This window comes from Oryzias latipes, chromosome 13 (assembly GCF_053564925.1).
Source record: "Oryzias latipes strain Hd-rR chromosome 13, Olatipes_Hd-rR_3.1".
Lineage (NCBI taxonomy): Eukaryota > Metazoa > Chordata > Actinopteri > Beloniformes > Adrianichthyidae > Oryzias > Oryzias latipes.
In genome coordinates this window covers 10,926,794-10,945,686 of record NC_136249.1, presented here as the reverse complement: position 1 = coordinate 10,945,686, position 18,893 = coordinate 10,926,794, and the positions used below count along the sequence as shown (strand labels likewise).

The following is an 18,893-nucleotide window of genomic DNA, read 5'->3' as shown; positions in this document are numbered from 1 at the left end:
CGTCAAGCAGAGATCTGATTGGCCCTCAGTTCTGTCGCTCAGCCTGTTGTTAGGTAGTTTGGACCAATGGGGTTCAGCTATGGGCCGAATCAGGGAAATGGGAGGGCTGCAGCGGGAGCAGGGGAATATAAAGTTGAGAGAAGCGCTCTCGTCTCGGCGGGAGAGATTCAGGAGTTGCTGAATTAATTGAACGGCGTTTGTTGCGGTCTGCAGTAATCGGAATAAAGAACTTTAAAAGAGGTTAAGTCTCCGTGCCTCAGTGTGGGGAAGGGACACTACATTATTGTATGGCTCTTTCGAAATTACATTTCAAAATATGTGGCATTTATGGCTCTCTTGGCCAAAAAGGTTCCCGACCCCTGGTCTATGTGAACCTGGAAACGTGGACGTGGAAACGTGACGCCGCTTTTAATTCACGGAAGTTTCAACCGTTAAAAAATTGATCATGGAGGACAAATGAATAAATGCGGTTTGTACCTGGCCACAATTCTATGACACCAAGTCTTTCATGTATCAGAAAAGAGCTGTGAGAGAAAAGGCCTGGAGCAAGATTCGGGAGATTTGCACTGCTCTGACATTTCACACGGAGCCTCCTCCAACTGTAGGTGGCAGATATGTGTAGATAGTAAACACTGATTGTCCCGTGTTCTTGAACTGGCATCAAATGCCCGGTGTTCACGTAGCTTAATACTGCTAATCTAAATTATGTTCTTTTTTTCCGTCTTTATCTTTCTGTTTCATGTCTTCCTGGCTACAAGTCCATGGAAATTTTAAAATGCAGTGCAAACGTCTGCACACAGTGAGAACTGCACCAGTGGTTCTTTCTTGGCTTTTAATCAATAGCTTTCAAATATATTCTGTTTATACTGTGGCAAATGAGGGGAAAGAGACAAACGAGCAAAACGCAGCAAAGCATAAACAATGCCAGTTATGAAACGTTGTTTGGCCTTCCAGTATACTTATAAAAGCAAACGTGTGTGTTAACATATATGCGTGTGTTTTGGCCTGCGCTGGCCGTGCGTCTGCCGTTGTCTGCTGAAACGGAGATGGAAGCTGCTGAATATTCATGTCGCCTGTGCTTGGTTGGGGCCAGGAGATAAGATGCTTATGTTTTGGCAGGCGGAGAGAGACAGTGTGTGTGTGAGAGACTGGTGCTGTGGGAGGTGGGGGGAATGGGCGCGGCAAAGATGTGTCAACATCAGTAGCTTAATGGTTTGCATCTAACTTGGGCCAATTAAAAAGCACGCCGCGTGCAGCGGGTTGTGCTCCCATTCATTTCGGGGGAAATTGAGGTTGAAATGATCCATTGTGGAGCCACGTGGCCACTGTGCATACTGAGTGGCGGGCCTGCAGGGACTCACCGCAACTGTGGATAGAGGACAGAGGAGGGTCTTTGACTGCTGACAAGGAGAAGCAGTGTTCATTTTGAAACCGAGAGGAAGGAGAGAGGAAGGGATGCTCACCGAGACGGTGGGGTGGGGGTTAAAGATAAAGGCAGATAAGGAGAGAGTGAAAGGAGAAGAAACGAGGGGGGAATGACAACAGAAAGTACAGGGACACTCACAGGTGGAAACTCTAAAAAAAAAAGGAGATGTGAGAACTATTTAGACAGCAGGGGTGTGGAAATATTCCTGATGAAGGAAGACATGAAATCATGCAGAAAAAGAGTATAGATTGAACCTTTTGACTGGGCTGTGGTTGGGGGTTGCCTGGTTGTTTAGTGGCTCCTGCCCTCCTGACGTCAGCTGGACAGCACAGTATGGAAGTGCTGACCAAGCCTGATGCACACACTCACAGAAAATGCCTGCCGAGGCAATGCCATCACAGCACATCAACTAAATGTGTGTGTGTATTTGTGAACCAGGAGCTTCGTTAAAGACCCACTTTAATTTAAAGAAAAATGTGTTTTTTTTTTTTTTTCAATCTGTTCTTATAGACATTTCTGACGATGGAGGATATAAATTGATCCAATTTGCATTCCTGTGTATATTTTTATTTTTAAAAAATGGGGTTTGCTCTGCACCAAGAGTCCCGCCCACTCCTGAAAAGCAGACTTCTGATGAACTCCAGCTGCTCTGCAGAAACTATGTCCAAGGAAAGTAAACAGTATTTAGAATTTGGCTGGAAAAAACTGGCTAAAATCATAATTAAAAAGTGTAAATACCTTACTTTTGCACTTTAAGGTGCACTTAAAAGTATTAATTTTTTCCTAAAAAACCACATTGCACCTTGTGCTCCGGAGCGCCTCATGTGTGGGTTAAACCTGGTTGTGCTTACTGATGTTGAAGTACACGGCGCTCTGTCAAAACATTTGGTGTTTTCATGAAGAGGCCCACACTATTGCAGCGTAGGCTTTTTTTTTATGTGTTACTAACAAGATTAGGAGTTAGAGTAGTCTCAGTGACATTTGTTTAAGCGGTATTAGTCTACTTTTTAATGTGTTGCAAACAAGCTTGGGAGTAACAGGTATTGTGAATATGCGAATGCTAACATGCAGTTCTAGAGTGACTGTGAATGCAGGCCATAAAGTCTGACAGACACACTGCCTTATCTTTGACTCTAACGCCTTGCTGAACACGTCTTATAGTTTGGTGTACCCTACTTATGACATCATTTTAAAAATAGACCATTTATTGACGGCGGCTTAATATTCCAGTGCAACGTATAGTGCAGAAAATAGGGTGGTTAAGTGAGTCTTTAAAGATCTGTACCTTTGCTCTCTGTCCCTTATATTTTTTCCTCTACAATCTCCGATGAGTTTTTAAGAAACCAATCTACCTGCTGTTTTTGTGTCCTATTGAGGTCCCACTATCCACAATTCTTGAAAGAAGCAGCATTGAACACCAGAGAACCAGAAGAAGAAAACCCAGTGTATCACTTCCTGTTTATCTGCCCCCACATTCACAGGACTGGATGATAACTCTGAGCCATTCCTGCTGCTAAAGGAGCTGCTGGTTAATATCACACATCACAGACTGTTATCTCCCACCACTGCCAGTTTGAACTGCGATTCGACAGGAATCCTCGTATCAACGCTCTCTCCTAAACGCGTGGCCTTATTAGGACTAATGCACATCAGCAAGGCGACATTTTATGCTTCCCAGGATGTCTTTGTAGATGAAAGGTCACAGCGGTGGTCATCCATATTTTCTTGTTGTGGATGTTTGAAATGCTGGGACCTTTCAGTGTTGATGTGGATGGAATTCACTCCGTTTTTCCTCATTTCATATCACAGATGTAGCATCTCAGATGTTCATGGGTTTTTATTGTTCTTCTTTGCCATTGCAGGGATGTCACCAGTTAGCATATATAGAGATTATATTTACAAAAAGAAATGATAAAAAATTAAACCTTGACTGACTCTGGTAATTGAGGCTTCTAGAAGTAGATAAGACGAGGGAAGAAGCATTGAAATCCAAACTTGATCTTCTAAAAATAGTTGTTTAGATAGGATGGCAAACCTAATATTTTTAAAAATCCTATTTTCCATCAAATTAATCCCTGTAAATTATAATATATGTTTTATTACAATCTCAAAATTAAAAAAAAGAAAAATCTGGTATTATTTAACGTAAACATTAGAAATTAGTTTTAGAGCCTTAAACCGCTTTTGAAACTACTTTTGATTTTAAGATGAAAAAAAAAAGAATCTGAAAAAAAGAATCTTTATCTTTGGAAAAGCTTATAGAGGAAGAAGACTTAAATGAGCAGTAAGTTAAATACAGTAAAAGTCCTACATTTCAACAAGCTGCTGATGTGCTCATCGTCTTGCCCAAACTACTGGTTGCACATACGGCTAACGTTGTCGCATTGAAGACTAATCATGTTTTTTTAATCACATTTTCTCCCTAGAGCAGCTGCATGTCTGCACTGGTGAAGAGTGCAGTCCTGCTCTTCCTCAGCCCTTGTTAAAGGGAAAAATGAAATAAGCCAAGCTCATTAGGACTTAGGTAGGGTCTTCTGCAACCTTTACTACAGCTAAATGAAGGCTTGCTATCAACAAATGAAAGGATAACATAAATACATTTATTGTTTTACTGCTTTGCAGGTTCATTTTTTTAAACTAAATTTACTTGTTTATTAAAATCAGTTAAATAAACAGTGGCTTAAAGAGTCGAATAGAAGCTATACATATGAAGATAGAAATATGTCACCAGAAAAACAACATCTTTTCTACCATCTGAAATCATATCTTACCATGTTTATTCCCTTATTTTTCCATACATGTACACATCTGGGCTAATAAATCCTCCATCAGATGAATGATAATTGTTCCTAGCTCTAAATGTGAGTGTTTGTTACTGTGTGGCCCGGCAATGGACTGTTGACCCATCCAGGCTGCACCCCACCTTCACCCAACAGTGGTGGGGATAGGCTCCAGCAACCTTGTAACCGGTAAAGGGATTTAACGGTTTTTAGAAAATGGATGAACGATAAAGTGTTTATTCTCTGCTTAGCTTCTGCGCCCTTTAACTTTTGAGAGAGTACTTATGTTTTATTTTAGAGTTATTTTATTTTTATAATAATTATAAATGGGAAAAAGCAGCCACAGCAGAAATCAAGACTTCACAGACAGTCAGCAGCAGTGAACAGAGGCTGCTTCATTACACTCTCAAATGCCTTTAGTCCACCCACACAGGTGTTCCCAGCTATTGCACTGCATCTTGTCTTAGGACTGCGTAGGTGAGTACAAACTGGGCTTGACTGACAACAAAGTGATCCCTTTCTGCGCTTTGGTGTACATGCGAGCATAGAAAAGGTTTGTTATTTTCCATGCTGCTTCACATCAGATGTTGCATAAATAAAAATAAACAAAAAAAGATGCAATAAATAAATGATACTTTATTTATCCCACAATGGGGAAATCCTTCTCCTTGTTTTGACCCATCCCCTGGGAGGAGCGGTGGGCTGCAGACTAGCCGCACTTGGGGGGCGACATCTGGCCGGGGAGAGCGGAGATCGATCCTCCAACCCTCCGGTTGTTGGACGACCTGCTCTACCGCCTGAGCTAAACTGCCGCCCTGATAATGTGCCATTCCAGTACTGTCTGGCTAGCATTATAAGTAAAACAGCATCCACATTTAGACAGTAGAGGATTTAAAATTTGCTACAAAGTCGCAGTGCTACTGCTTATCTGTACTGCCTTTGGGTACCCAAAAAATGAAAAGCATCAAATATCGCAGAACAAAAACATGCCTCAGGATGTGTAGCTCCAGCAAATCAGATGTTGTGTGTTTCTTGCCATCAAACTCCTGCCTTAGATTTTGTGTATTTTAACTTACTCTTCTCTCTTCATTGTCTTTTACCGTACACTCTGACTGTTTTCAGCACCTTCACATAAGGAATGCACACTGTCTTCAGTAAATAATCTATATAATCAGAAAGTTTCACCTTTTATCGTGAAACAGCTCAAGTTTGACTGTAGTTGCTCAGGCTCACAGAAAAGAACATGATGCGTTGATGTAAATATATGAATAGAGCACATTTCCAACTACCCTAGTTTACCCAAAGGGCTGTACAGTATGACAGAAACAAGGATGTTAAAGAAGCAGACTAAAACAACAGAATAAAAATAAAAATATCGTACAAAAATAAAGCTAAAAAAAACAATGCAGCAGAAACATAAATAGAAAAGCTAAAGTCTTTAGGAAGAAAGGCAAACGTGTCACATGTGTTTAAAGTGAGTAAAAAGAAGTGCTAGGTGTAGATCCTTAGAAACCCTCAGAAGAAGCTCAGCAGAAGACCTCGCAGTGTTTCTCTGAGCTCTTGGGTGCAACAGCTCCGACAAAAATGGTGGAGCCAAGCTGTTAAAATTAATTTACCGAAATCTTTAACTGGATCCAAAAAAGAACAGGAAGCCAGTGGGGAGCGGCGAGTACAGGAGTGATGTGGTCATTCCGTTTTGGACTAAGATTTTTGGCGTGAGAACTAACGACACCAAATGACTGACTGACTGACAGCTCAGGCTCTCCAAAAATAAATATTTCAGTTTTTCCTTTGCTTACGTTTTAAAGGTTTTGAGTAATCCATGCTTTTAGATCCTTTGGAGGTCGTTGCAGTTTTAAGACAGAATTACTGTTTGCTTTTTGAGGGTTGCATACAGATTTAGCCTTTATGTTTAGGGTTATGACGTGTAACATGCAGAAAATTATATTTGTCATTTTAAGACTCACTCCAATGAATACTGTGTTTTTGGTGTTTTAACATGCTCCTGTAGCATTTTTCTCATGATGGAGGACAAATATAGAAGTATTTAAGCTCAAAACAGCATTTTCTGAATATTTCTTTATTTAAATCGTGGTGATCCAGGAGCAGAGGAGAAAATGCTGTTGGAAAAAGCTTGTAGTTGTGACATAGAAACTGCTCAAGCTAAAGTCGTGCTTCTCTGTTCCATTCGGATGTACTTGGAGAAAAATAGATAATTGTATCTCTTTATTTTCCTTGTCTGACTTAAGATCGGGCTCAAAACTGTACGGCTGGATCGCTGCAACTTCGCTCACCCTTTTTGTTGCACCGTTATTGTTAGCGTGGGGTTGCAAGGGGCTGTAAACTAGCGGTAGAGTGTGTTAACAAAGGGATCATGAGAAATTAGCAGAGACTTTCTTCCGCGCCAACGGTCCCACCCACAACTTTGAGGCGAGGTTTTGATACTGCCGCTCTGCAGAAACTATGTCCTACAAACACAGGTTTTGTGATTTTGGCAAAAACAGCAAAATCATAATGAAAGACCACTGAGAACACTTTGAAATTAGACCAAAAGATGATTTGAGTGGGACTTTAAATGGACAATATGACTAATATTTACTGTTACTGTTGTGTTAGCACGCTTTCTTTTGTGCTACACAAACAAAATTATGTTTTCTTATCATTTGATTTGGAACAATGACTTTGACTCACAACTTTTGAATGCTGTCAGTTTAACCCTTGTGCTATCCTGTGACCCCCCCCTTACATTGACGTGTTCTCCCTACCATGACAAAGGTGGATAAAGGTGGAAAGATTTCATGTAATCCATGGACACCAGTGAAGATCACAAATCATTGTAGAAAAAAGGTTCAGAGCACTGTCTAGTGGGTCTAGATGACCCAACTCCCAATGTTAAAGTGCCTAGGATAGCACAAGGGTTAAGAAAATAACAAAATGAAAGTGTATTTATTTATAGACAAACTGCAAAATGGACAACTTTTTAAACATTATTACGTTAAAATAAATGTTGATGTTGAAATGAAACATTTGCTCACTTCACTCAACTTCCAAAAGAAAAATAAATGTACTGAGATGGATTAAAGGGACATATCTCTTCATTTTCTGGAACAAGTGAGGCCTTAACTTCTGCCTCTGCATTGTCGCCCACGCAAAAGAGATGTGGTGTTTTCTTTTTTGTGATAGAGGTCAATAAGAGTCCATCCTGTTTGTGTTGGAGCTGAAGGTGACAGTGTTTAGTGGTTTTGGTGGAACTCGAAAGCAGAGGAACCAGATGCATGTGTCGAAAATTTGAATTATTTACTCAAAAATTGGAATAAAATTGAAATAAACAACAGCAAACTAAACCAAATTTGAAACAAATGTAGGTGCAAACTGAAATATGAAAACAAAAAAGGGACAAAGTCATTTGACAGAAACAAAACGAGTGTTGAACAGAAACCCAAACATATATAACTTGAACATCTAAACATTCAACACAACAAAACCAAGAAATACACACAAAGAAAAGAGATCCTGATATAGGAAGATTCTTTGTTTTGACAATTTTAACTACATCTCTTTTACTTGCAGATTTTCTTTATATAGCTTGTTTGGTATAAACAGCAAATGCAGGGAGTGTTTGCTGTGTGCATGGCATTGTTCAGCCTCGCATCACATCCGTGTGCAGTCTGTTTTTATTACATGCATTTTGGACATCGGCATGTCACCGCATGTGTGTTTTTGCCTCTGCGAGGCAACCTAAAGAATCAATTACTGAGGGAGGCTGACAGCTCTGCTCGCCAGATGCAGCAGAATGCGTACTGTAGCAAGGGAGCGCCATCAGTTGCCCTGACAACAACAGTGCCTGTCAACACCTCCGTCTTAATGGTGACAAATTGTACTTATTACATCAGCGTTAATTCCCCCCGATCTCCCTCAGATGAAGATACTTAGCCCTGCACTGATCAAATTGTGTCAGCATAATTACTGGGAACAGAACCCTATTAAAAACCAGGGCCTCAAACGCACTGTCCAGACTCATCTGCAGGCCTATCAGTCAGCATGCATCTCCGCGTAGGACGTAAAGGCGAGGGGTGCAAAGGGTGGAGGGAGGCAGGGGGGGAGAGAAGTGAGGAGGATGAGACAGAAAAGAGGGGAATTGCAAGTATGGAGCAGACAAACACACAAAAATTGTTTACACTTTTAGACGACGCCTTATGCATCAACAAAAAAAAAAGGAACAAAGAAGAAAAAACTGAAATAAAGAAATAGATAGATAAAACTCTTTGTCGGAATAACCTTTTAAATATTGTATGGAGATGCATCGCAGTAACGAGAGAGTGTAACCTCTTTTTTCCTTAATTGTAGCTTTTTATACGTCTTAAAGACCAACTCTGATAAAATGGTGTTTTTAACATGTTCTTGTGGCATTTTGCTGATGGCAGAGGACATAAATACATTTCTGACTTTTTCTTTATTCGAAAGGTTGTGAATCAGGAAAAGACGCAGGCAGTTTGAAAAAGATCTGATTTGTGACGTGGAAAATACGTTGGGTTTTGTCTATAAACAGCATAAGCATAATTAGAACACCCTTAGCAACAAGGGATTACTTAGAAATCTTAGTTTTTTTTATGTTGTTTTGAAATACACAAATCACTTTTTGGACTGAAACAAAACTGTGACCTGTAAGAATCGAGATTTGAACCGAATCTTGGGCAAAGTGGATTGTTGCATCCCTACAGGGAACGCTTTTAAAACAGCTCAAAAGATAATTGAAGTGGGACTTTTAAGATATTTGGAAATATTTGATATACTAAACATTTTTTGTACCTCTGATGTTGCCTTGTTACAGAAACTCCTACCCTTCTCTGCTTTTCTACTAATTACTGAAAATGTTGAAGTATTTTTTCACTTCCTGCTGGTTAAAACAGATTTTTTTTAACAGGCCAAGTAAGTCAAAGAACAGTGAGCATCATTTGACATATTTGTCATGTGACATTAAGCTGATTTAGATTTGAAACAATTTTGACTTAATTTTAGTGGTGAACTATTAAAATCAAAGGCTACTGAATTGATTACGTGCTTTATTCAGTTCCTCTTGTTGTCCTATCAGAATATTCATTGGAGAGCGGTTCACTTAAGGCTATGAACATTGCTAAAATGGGATCCTCTGTTTTGAAGAAAAAAGGTTTAGTACGGGCTAAAGAACCATAGGCTCCCTTAGGGTTTGAACAGACTCTACAAAAAAGAGAATCAATGATTAAAATTTGAAATTTCATTTAAGAGGTAGCCTAGTTTTACAATAGCTGCAATCACCATAAGCAATTTTTTCACAGCTCTACAGATATGGATTTAGCATTGCCTGTAGCTCACCGCTGAATTAAGTCTCTCTCCCTCTCTGTGTGCCGGGCCTGAATGGCACTGGAATGGAATTCACAAATTAGTGTCGTCTGATGGAAATGTGCTAATTGCTGTTGTTAAGCTGCTGCAATAATTAGGTTATGACAGCAGACTGCTGCACATGTTGCATGGACAAACACAGACATGCAGATATTTACACATCCACCCGAGTAGCCTAAAGCGAACATCCCCGCTTCCATAGTGGAAACACAGAACTAGATTTTTTTACTCTTATTGCCATCTGTACGTGGAACATTCCAGACTCAGTGAAGTCTGCAACCGATTACACTATATATCCTGGATCTGAGAGAGATTTCTTTCTTCTATTTGTACACTGCACTGCAGTGCCGTCAGAATCTAACATACTAATTTAATAAAGTATCAGTGAATTCATCTATGTTTGTTTGGAACACCTAAGCACAAAGAAAGAACCCATTTTTCCTTGAGTGATGTCATCCACCAGCATGAGTTACGGTGCTGTGGAACACTGGAGCTGCATGACACATGCTCATCTTTTCCCAGCATTTCTCCTATAGTCAAACACCAGTTATCTACAACCGCTCACCATAAACAATCCATCCACCCATCCATCCATTTTCTGCACCCGCTGAATCCCTTTTTGGGGTGCCTATCCCAGCTATTGTTGGGTGAAGGTAGGGTACACCCTGAAAAGGTCCCCGGTCTGTTGCAAGGCCATTCACATTCACACCGAGGGACAATTAGAACCACTAGTTAACTAATAAAGCATGTTATTGGACTGTGGGAGGATGTGGCCACTCATGCACTGGGAGAACATGCAAACTTAACACAGTAAGGACCCAGCCAGGACTTGCTTCAGACTTCTGTCCAATCAGTCCCTAATCCATTTCAAGATGCCGAATGGCAGCAAACTTGAGTTAGAAGGTACACTTCAGCTGAAGGTGTGCACAGTGGGTGTAAAAACTGACTCTTTATGTCAGCATCATGCTGGAGATTCAGTTCCGTCTCTTCATTCTGAATTTCATGCACCTGAGTACAGTGCCTTTTTTTTTTTCGGGATCCTCTAACATGTTCAGGTTTGCATGTCTGTGAGGTGCAACCGTCAATGTGTGCCCACAAAGAGGAGTTCTGAATATTCATAACATTCATAACTGCTTTCTGAACGTTTCGTAATCAGGTAAGGTAAAATAAAAAACGAAAACGGACGAAATAAACTCTAAAGAATTACATTTATTTGTAAATATGTGACAAAATCATTTATGAGAAGGTGAGAAATATTATAACATACATATTTAACACGAAACTGGAAAACATGATTTTTTTTCAAAAGGTTTATTAAAAAGCTGCTCTTATGGTAATGTTTTTTTTATGTTACTGTCCCAATATGTGTCATTAAGAACACACATAGTTAAATGCTTTTAAAAATCAGTATATTTACCAAAAATAATCCATTGAACTGAATTGGGGAATAAGCCTTAGAGACTGTTTGTTCACCCACTTTGACTCCAAATGTAACCAAAATAAAAATTGTGAAAGTTTGTTTCTTTTTGTTTAGTTTAACTTTAGATTTAGATTTGTTGTTTCAAAGTCAGACGCTGCTGTTGTAGGAATTTAAAAATTTTTTCTTTATTAGTGCGCACTTCAAAAACAAATATTTGCTTGTTCAGGATTTCTGTCAGCACGTCACAGACGCCCCACCATTTGGTTTCTTATTTTTTTCACTTCCATGTGGATGTTTTTGTTTTTTTTTTCTTCTCATAGCAGTCAACACATCAGAGGTGCTTTGACATGTTGGCCATAAAAGCTGGGAAATGAGCCACCTGACCTCTGGTTATTGGATGACCTGGTTCTCCTCCTGAGCTACATTCCCAATCTGAGGGTTAACAGGAACATCCTCTGAAATGGTACAGAGAAGGACCATGATTTATTAAAATGACATCTTTCTTGTGTTTGGTTGTTTATTAATTATGGATTATTCCTCTCTTGGCAGCTGGAGGTTTTTTGCATGAATTACATTGCACCAATTATTTATGATAAATTAAAGTAAATGTTTAAGTCATGCATACAGTGTGTGCCCCCGCCTTGAACACCACCAATCACTGTGTTTGACTGTCAGGATTTTTCTTTCTAATGTTTTTGTTTTTCATACCAAAGACTTCAAGGTACAACCAGAAGTTAAAAACTTAACCTAAAGGCTTTTACGTGTCATTTCTGCAGATTGTGTTGGATTATTCAGATCAATAGAATATAAATATTACATCCCTGCAGTATAATTAGAAATAAGATGGTGTTATAGACATTTGATCTGTAGAAATGAGTTTTTTTGGCTAGTTTCTTTTTTTCTTTGGTCACATTTCTCAAGTCAAGCACTTTTTCCTACCTTAATATAAGTATATTATACTGTCTAAGTACTTGACTGCTTGTCCTTGGGTGGTAATTGTGATTATTGATAAAGTGACATACCATATAAAAGTGTATTTTCAAGAAATTCTATAGTTAATCTATAATTCACTTTTCCTGAATTTACTTATCAGTCAGCCGTTTTAACATCTCATTCCTCTCATTCATCACCAATTAAATGTTTAAGTGGAACTAATTGAGAATCTTTATTCCTTATCAGAATAAATAATTGTAAATAGTTTTAGGGTATCTGATGCTAATGTCTGGGTCATTTTCTTTTTGAAAGTGTGCAGTCAAAATGGGCGTTTGTGGCTACAGGATTTCATTGCAGTGTTCTGAAACAGCCAGCCGCTCTTCTTTGCATTCAGGACACAGAGAGTGAAACAGAAAGGGGGGGGGGGAGCCAGACTGAGCCCAGGAGAGCGAAGAAGGGAGGCACAGGAGGAAATAAAATGAGCCAAACAGGAACACAGGGGTTTTTGAGGCTGAATGAGACACAGAGCGTCTCTTTGAATTCTAGCTGGGATGCCAAAGCTTTCACGGAATCAAGGATGCACTCTTTATTGGTGCATCAATGGCAGCTCTGTCATTTACGTGTTTTCCTAAATCTATTCAGGCTGCAGGTGCATTGATAAAAAGAGTTTTTTTTTTTTTAAAGGTGAAACGCTAAAGATATGTTACGATTTTTCTTTTTCGTTTCTTTTTTTGGGGGGGCTAGCATGTTGTCAAACTTTTTGGATTTTTATTTCATCAAGTCTTACCATCGAGTTGTGTTTAGAAGTATTACATTATTACGACTCTCATCCCGTACAATTTGATTCCCCCAAAACGTCTGATTTTTTTGTGCTAAATTTAGACTTTGTTAAACGAAACTTAAAGTAAAAAAAAAAACATTTTAGCATTAAACAGAATTTCAAGAGAACAAAACTTTGCAATTGCTGGACAAAACTAGAGATACAAAAGCAAAAAACAGAACTAGTCAGTATTAAAAGCTTCTGATTGAAGCTTTAGCACTTTTGCTCATTTTTTTTTGGTGGAAAATTCCAGAAACAACCTTTGGAGGTCTTTGCAGAAAGGTTAGTTGTTGACCTTATGGCAGCTCAAAGAAAAAGCAAGTTGCAGATAGATAAATACTGATTTTGTTGTTCCGTACACCACACTGTTAAAGCTACTGTGTTCACAGTTCTCTAGCACAACAGCACATTCTGATATATATCAACTACTTATAAGCACAAAAAAATCATTGCACATTTGATGAAGATGATACCCGTCATATTGTTAGAGCTTCAGGTTTAACCTAAAAGCGTTAGATCATTGTTGTGTTTCACAGTCTAACACAATGACTGATGATTATTGAATGATTCTTTTTTTTACATAATAGTTACATTAACAGGACAAAGATGTTGGTGAAACTGTCTTGGTCTATTAGTTAGAATTTTATAATCAACTTGACTTCTGTTTTCCTAATCAACGTTGTTACAATGCCATTGTATTTAAAGGTTATAAAAAAAAATTCAAATTAAGCACTTTCTCCTTGAATAATCACATTTTGAACCATCTTTAGAATGGAATATTTTGACCCTACCAGAGAAAGTCCCAAAAAAAACCATCCAGACTTAAATGTAGTATGGAGTGATTTTTGTGCAGCATTCACTGTTTTGAGCATCAACTTTTAAAAAGTTTGTGTGCTCAAAAAACTATTTTACACTTGTAACAGAAAAATGCATGCAAATAAAACAATTTTTCTCTTGAAACTTAAACTTACGTGCAATCAAAACAATTTTGGCTCGAGAGAAATTCTCACTGGACGGGTTAGAGAAGACGGAAGAAGGTCATGCTGAACTCATTTACCTGCACTAGTGTGTGTTTGTGAGCATGTCAGAGGCTCAAATCATCACTGATTACAATCATTTTGATTGAAGAAACAAATGGATTTTTAAAAATTCATATCAATGAGATAAGTTCAAAAAGACAATTGAATAATTGTTCATCTAAGCTGCATGAATAGCTCTAAAACCCTCTGACATCCCAGCACTACTTCAGATCCACCACATGATACTGTTTCTTTAGTGGAGCATCAATCGTCCTCCTATCTGCACGTTTTAAACATTTGCTGTTTCTTGTTTAATTGTAGCAACGACACCATACTTTCACATGAGTTTGGGATCCCGAACGTCTCTCTGTGAAACAAATCTTCCTCTTTGCACATTATCAATGAGAGGCTCTGGGTATTCTGAGTCACAGAGGATGATTGCTAACCGAGACTTGGCGTCTTTGTTTGTGGAAAACTGAAAGTGCTGCGTTAGGTTTCTCTGCATGTAACCGTGCCGCCCTGAGGACTGCAGCAAAGGAGAGTTCAGCCCTGCAATCTGACCTCAATCAGCTTAGATTAAAGTCTTGGTCTGACGTTAGGCCCCCTGTGATCCATACCTCCAGCTCTAAGCAGGCAAAAGTAATGACTGTCTACACAGATTGATGGGGGGGGGGGGTGTATGGTTTGTATTGGGGACAAATATTTCACTTTCTAAGTTGCTGCTGGAGCGTTGTCTTTCTGAAGATGGGCAAATAAAAATGGAAAAATTAAGCTTAAACACTGGAGTTAAAGAATCTAAATGTCTTAAAGTCTTAGCCTTTAGTACAATATACATTCCTGATCAACTTGCATTTCTGTGGTTAGAGTTAGAGCAGTTTAAAGCAAGATGAAGGGGTGGATGCCAAAAAAATTATTTTTATTGTTATCGTTTCTCTTCATATTTATGGTGTTGTCGTTCACTTCTTTTCAGGCCGTTTCTTTTCCGGCAATATGGCAGACATCTGACTTGGCTCGAGTACCGTAACACAGAGCTTCAGATGTTGATTGTATATCCAATTGGGATAAAACGTTGATAGTTTGAGTCTAATTTTGGTCTTAAAATGCAGATCATCAGCTTGGTTGGGGCCTGCTTGACTTTCATTTAGATCGGAGTGTCTGCTGGCAGAGAGGATGCTGTGACACCGGTTCATCTGTACGTCGAGGCTTATTTAGCCTGCAGAGTGAAAACCCGCTGTTCGTATTAGATTCTGTCTCAGGCAAAGTAGCGATGATTAGATAAAGTGTGTCTGGTGGAGAGAAGCACTTTTTCACTTTACAGCAGTTGTGTCCGTGAATGAATGCAGAGGAGAGGAACCTCACAGCCCGACAGAAACTCAGATTTTTGAATGCTTCACAAGCTGGATGCATGTCTAACTGCCTCTATACTGCAGCCTCTTGCATTTAAGTGTATTTCAAGTATTTAAGTGACATTATTCCTCACCTCATGGCACTGGGCGAGGAATTTCCTCTGCTAATGCTGCTGAAGACAAAGCAAAAGAAATACGAACAGGGAGGAAAAACAGCACAACACAACAGCCTCATGGAAAGCCTCCCCTCCACTGGGGTGAACCTTTTGTCTGCACTTTGCTCCGTCATAATGCAAAAACTGATCTCTGACGTCTTAAAAGGTATACTGCAGGAGCACTGAGGTGCTTGAGGTGCAATTTGCCGCAGCTCACAGCGGCTGGAGTGAAATACCATTTTGTCTCACTCAAGATGGATTCCACAGTGAGATTTCAGACGACCAGTTCAGAATCAAAATGGAGAAGCCAGATGGGAGGAGAGAAAACCAGAGGAGGAGGCAATGTGTGGCATGGTCCCATTTGCAGAGAGATGCCTCTATTTGCAGCCAAAAGGAAATATATTGGTTGAGTTTTCCAGACACAACAATATTTGTACACAAAGTCTACCATCTTGTTTATGTACCCCCACCCCCACCCCCACCCCCCGAACGTTTTTTAGGTGTCGACTCAGATCTGCCGTAAAACTGCTGAGAGACAAAAAAAAAAGGCTGTGATGAAAATATTTGTTGTTTTTAGCTTCTGGCCTTTGCAACCTTGGAGAAGATTTCCTTTTAGCCATTGTCTTGTGCACTAATATGCATGCATGGCTGCTGGCACTCACACTCACTCTCTTTATAAATTCCACTTTGCTGGTAGCCCGTCTAACAGCCCTGTATGTAAAACCCTGAAACCCCTTCAGGACATCAAATCCGTGGAATTGGTTGTCGGTTCTATCTAGGTCAGCGCTCACAATAGCTGTACAGTTTCCCTTCTTCTGCCTGTCTGTGTGTTCCCCCATTTGCTTAACCCCACAAGGTTGATTTCCTGCATAAACAAATGCAAATCAGATGTAAGAATATTAAGCATCTTAGCCTCTTTCATACGTACCGGTCTCCAGTGGAATATTAAAACATGTCACGGTTTGATTCATAATCTTGGTTAATTCATAATACCACATAAAATGTGGGTTATTTCTGTTTCCCACAGCTAATTGCTGAGCAATGTGTCATTATTCATCAGCGTAAGCCTGGTCACATTGTAATTCAGCAGAGAACTGCAGCCTCTCGCTGTGAGAGGAAAACTTTACAGCTCAGCATACTGTTGGGGAGGCCTAAAAGAGCTAGAATCACCACACGTCTGTCACATGCGTTCTTTGAGATTCTCTGCAATTTTCTTCTCTTTACCACAATCCTAAAATGAATTTTATAGAGTTTAGAGTTTAGAATAGCAAAAGAGAACAAAAATCTAAAAATGAAAATTATGTTTTCTCATTCTGTAGCTCCTTGAGGATAAAATGACAATTACATTTAAGAATCCTCCAACAAGAACAGCATGCGCTTTATAATTTGATCCTCTGTCATAAAAGGGAGCGGTTGCCATCTTTTCCTGACATGCACAACTTTACAGGAGGAAGACAATCTCCTGTAAAATGCTTGTTCAATCAGCTCTGACATCGGGCACGTTCCTCAGAATGTGGGAATCCAAATGATGGCAGAGAAGAAGGTTTCTGATTTTTTGGATGCTGAGAAATCAACTGGGCTGGTTTGCAGAATTAACATAATATTACCAGAGCTGGCTCTATAGACGAACAGTCGATGGCATTTTGAATGAAATGCCGGTGACATTATAATATTTCACAAAGACAATAAAAGCTTTCACTAAAGCTAAAAGTTTCTATTAATCAGAACTTTTCGTTGGACATGCTTTATAATGTGTCTGTCTATAAAGTGTTCTGGTTTAGTGCAGTTTGGTTTGCTTGGTTTACCATAGGGATTGATGGTTTTTTTTTCAAATTCAAATATTTGTCATGCCAAAAATACATATTTTTACAGAAGAATCTCAAAAATAGCCATGTAGCTGTATCTTTCCTTTACCTGTAACCATTAAGACCTCCCAAATTACCTGTGGCTGTCACTTATCTCCACCTGGGAGAGGGCAAAACAATAAAGGATGTTACAAAAGGCTACTAACTGGCTAAAAACTTGAGCTGAAACTAATGCATATTTACAAGCGATATTTTTGGGTATTTTGTTTGCTGTGACAGTCATGCTCCTCGATCACCTTTTTAGAAAAATCAAACTTTTATTTTCTTGTTTATATATTTAAAACGAATAGATTTCTTTGTATCATACAGATTTAAATACAGTGGTTAACGGCTCTAATGTAAAAGTGGCTATGACTATACTACAATCAAGATTTTTGTCTCATCTGTTGCAGGACAAAGATATCTCATCACATCCACGGGAGCCTTGTATATTGTGGACGTCCTACCTGAGGATGGCCTGAACAACTATCGCTGCACAACTCGACACCGTTACACTGGTGAGACTCGCCAGAGCAACAGTGCGCGTCTCATCGTATCAGGTAGGTGCTTTGTTTTGACGAAAAGTACTTTTGACCTACCCCTATCATCTTTTGATCTATTGTATAGAGTTCCTTTAGGACCTTTTGGATTATGATTATAATATATAATCATAATTATAATAAACATAATTATAATCCCTGGTTTTCTGGTACACTAATCAAACAATGGTAGTCAAAATGGGGCAATGTTTTATCTGAGCCTTTTTATGTAGGCAATGGCGTTCAACAGGGAGGGATCCTCTCTCCATTTTTATTCAATTTATATATTGATATACTATCTACCAAGTTGAATATGTGCAAAACTGGGTGTGTTTTTGCACATCAAACTCTTAATCATCTTATGTACGCTGATGACCTTGTCATTTTTAGCCCCTACAGTGCTGGGTTACAAACACTTCTAAAAGTTTACTATGACTGTGGTAGACACTTTGATATAAACTACAATCCTTCTAAAACCAAAATAATGATTGTAAGGACCAAAGATGACAAAAATGTAAACTTTCCTGTTTTTAAGCTCTGTGGAACGCCTCTGGAACAAACCTCAACTATCAAATATCTTGGACACTTCATTACTGTTGATTGGAGGGATGATAGAGACATTCAGATACAGTACTCTCTATGCCTCTATGCTCAGGCAAACAGAGAAAATTCAGTACGTGTTCTCTTCAAGTGAAGTGTTCCCTGTTCAGAGTCTACTGCACTCCTCTGTATACAGCTCCTCTTTGGTGGAACTATGGACGTGGGACATTCCGTAAATTCTTAGTGGCCTATAACAATCGTTTAGGCTTCTGCTGCAGGTGCCCAGGTGGTACAGAGCCAGTCAGATGTTTGTGGATGCTCACATCCCCACCTGTGAGGCACTACTGCGTAAGCTTACATACAGCCTTATGGAACGCCTGGACAAATCTAAGAATTTAATTATCATGTCTCTGACTGATCCCAAAAGAAGCTCCTGTCGCTACACTTCCGCCTTGAGGAAACACTGGATACAGCGATTATACTCTTTTTAATTTTTATTTTATTTCATCATGTATGTTGTATTTGTATCTTCTTCTATGGACCGCACCCAAGACTGAAATAAAGTGAATTATTAATCATATAATTATGATTTTATATATATATATATATATATATAGACAATATATATTGCCCATATATACAGTATATATATATATATATACTGTATATATGGACATAGCTTTCTGCTGAGT

General features: G+C 39.1%; 1 protein-coding gene across 3 annotated transcripts in view; it reads left to right on the top strand.

Annotated features, from left to right (window-relative positions):
• Positions 1-18,893, top strand: part of dscamb (Down syndrome cell adhesion molecule b) — a 147,830-nt gene that overhangs the window by 86,863 nt on the left and 42,074 nt on the right. For all 3 annotated transcript variants that reach the window (XM_078929611.1, XM_078929612.1, XM_020708439.3), the window contains exon 4: positions 17,536-17,682. In XM_078929611.1, the coding sequence (XP_078785737.1) occupies positions 17,536-17,682 (147 nt within the window). The remainder of the gene's footprint in view (positions 1-17,535; positions 17,683-18,893) is intronic.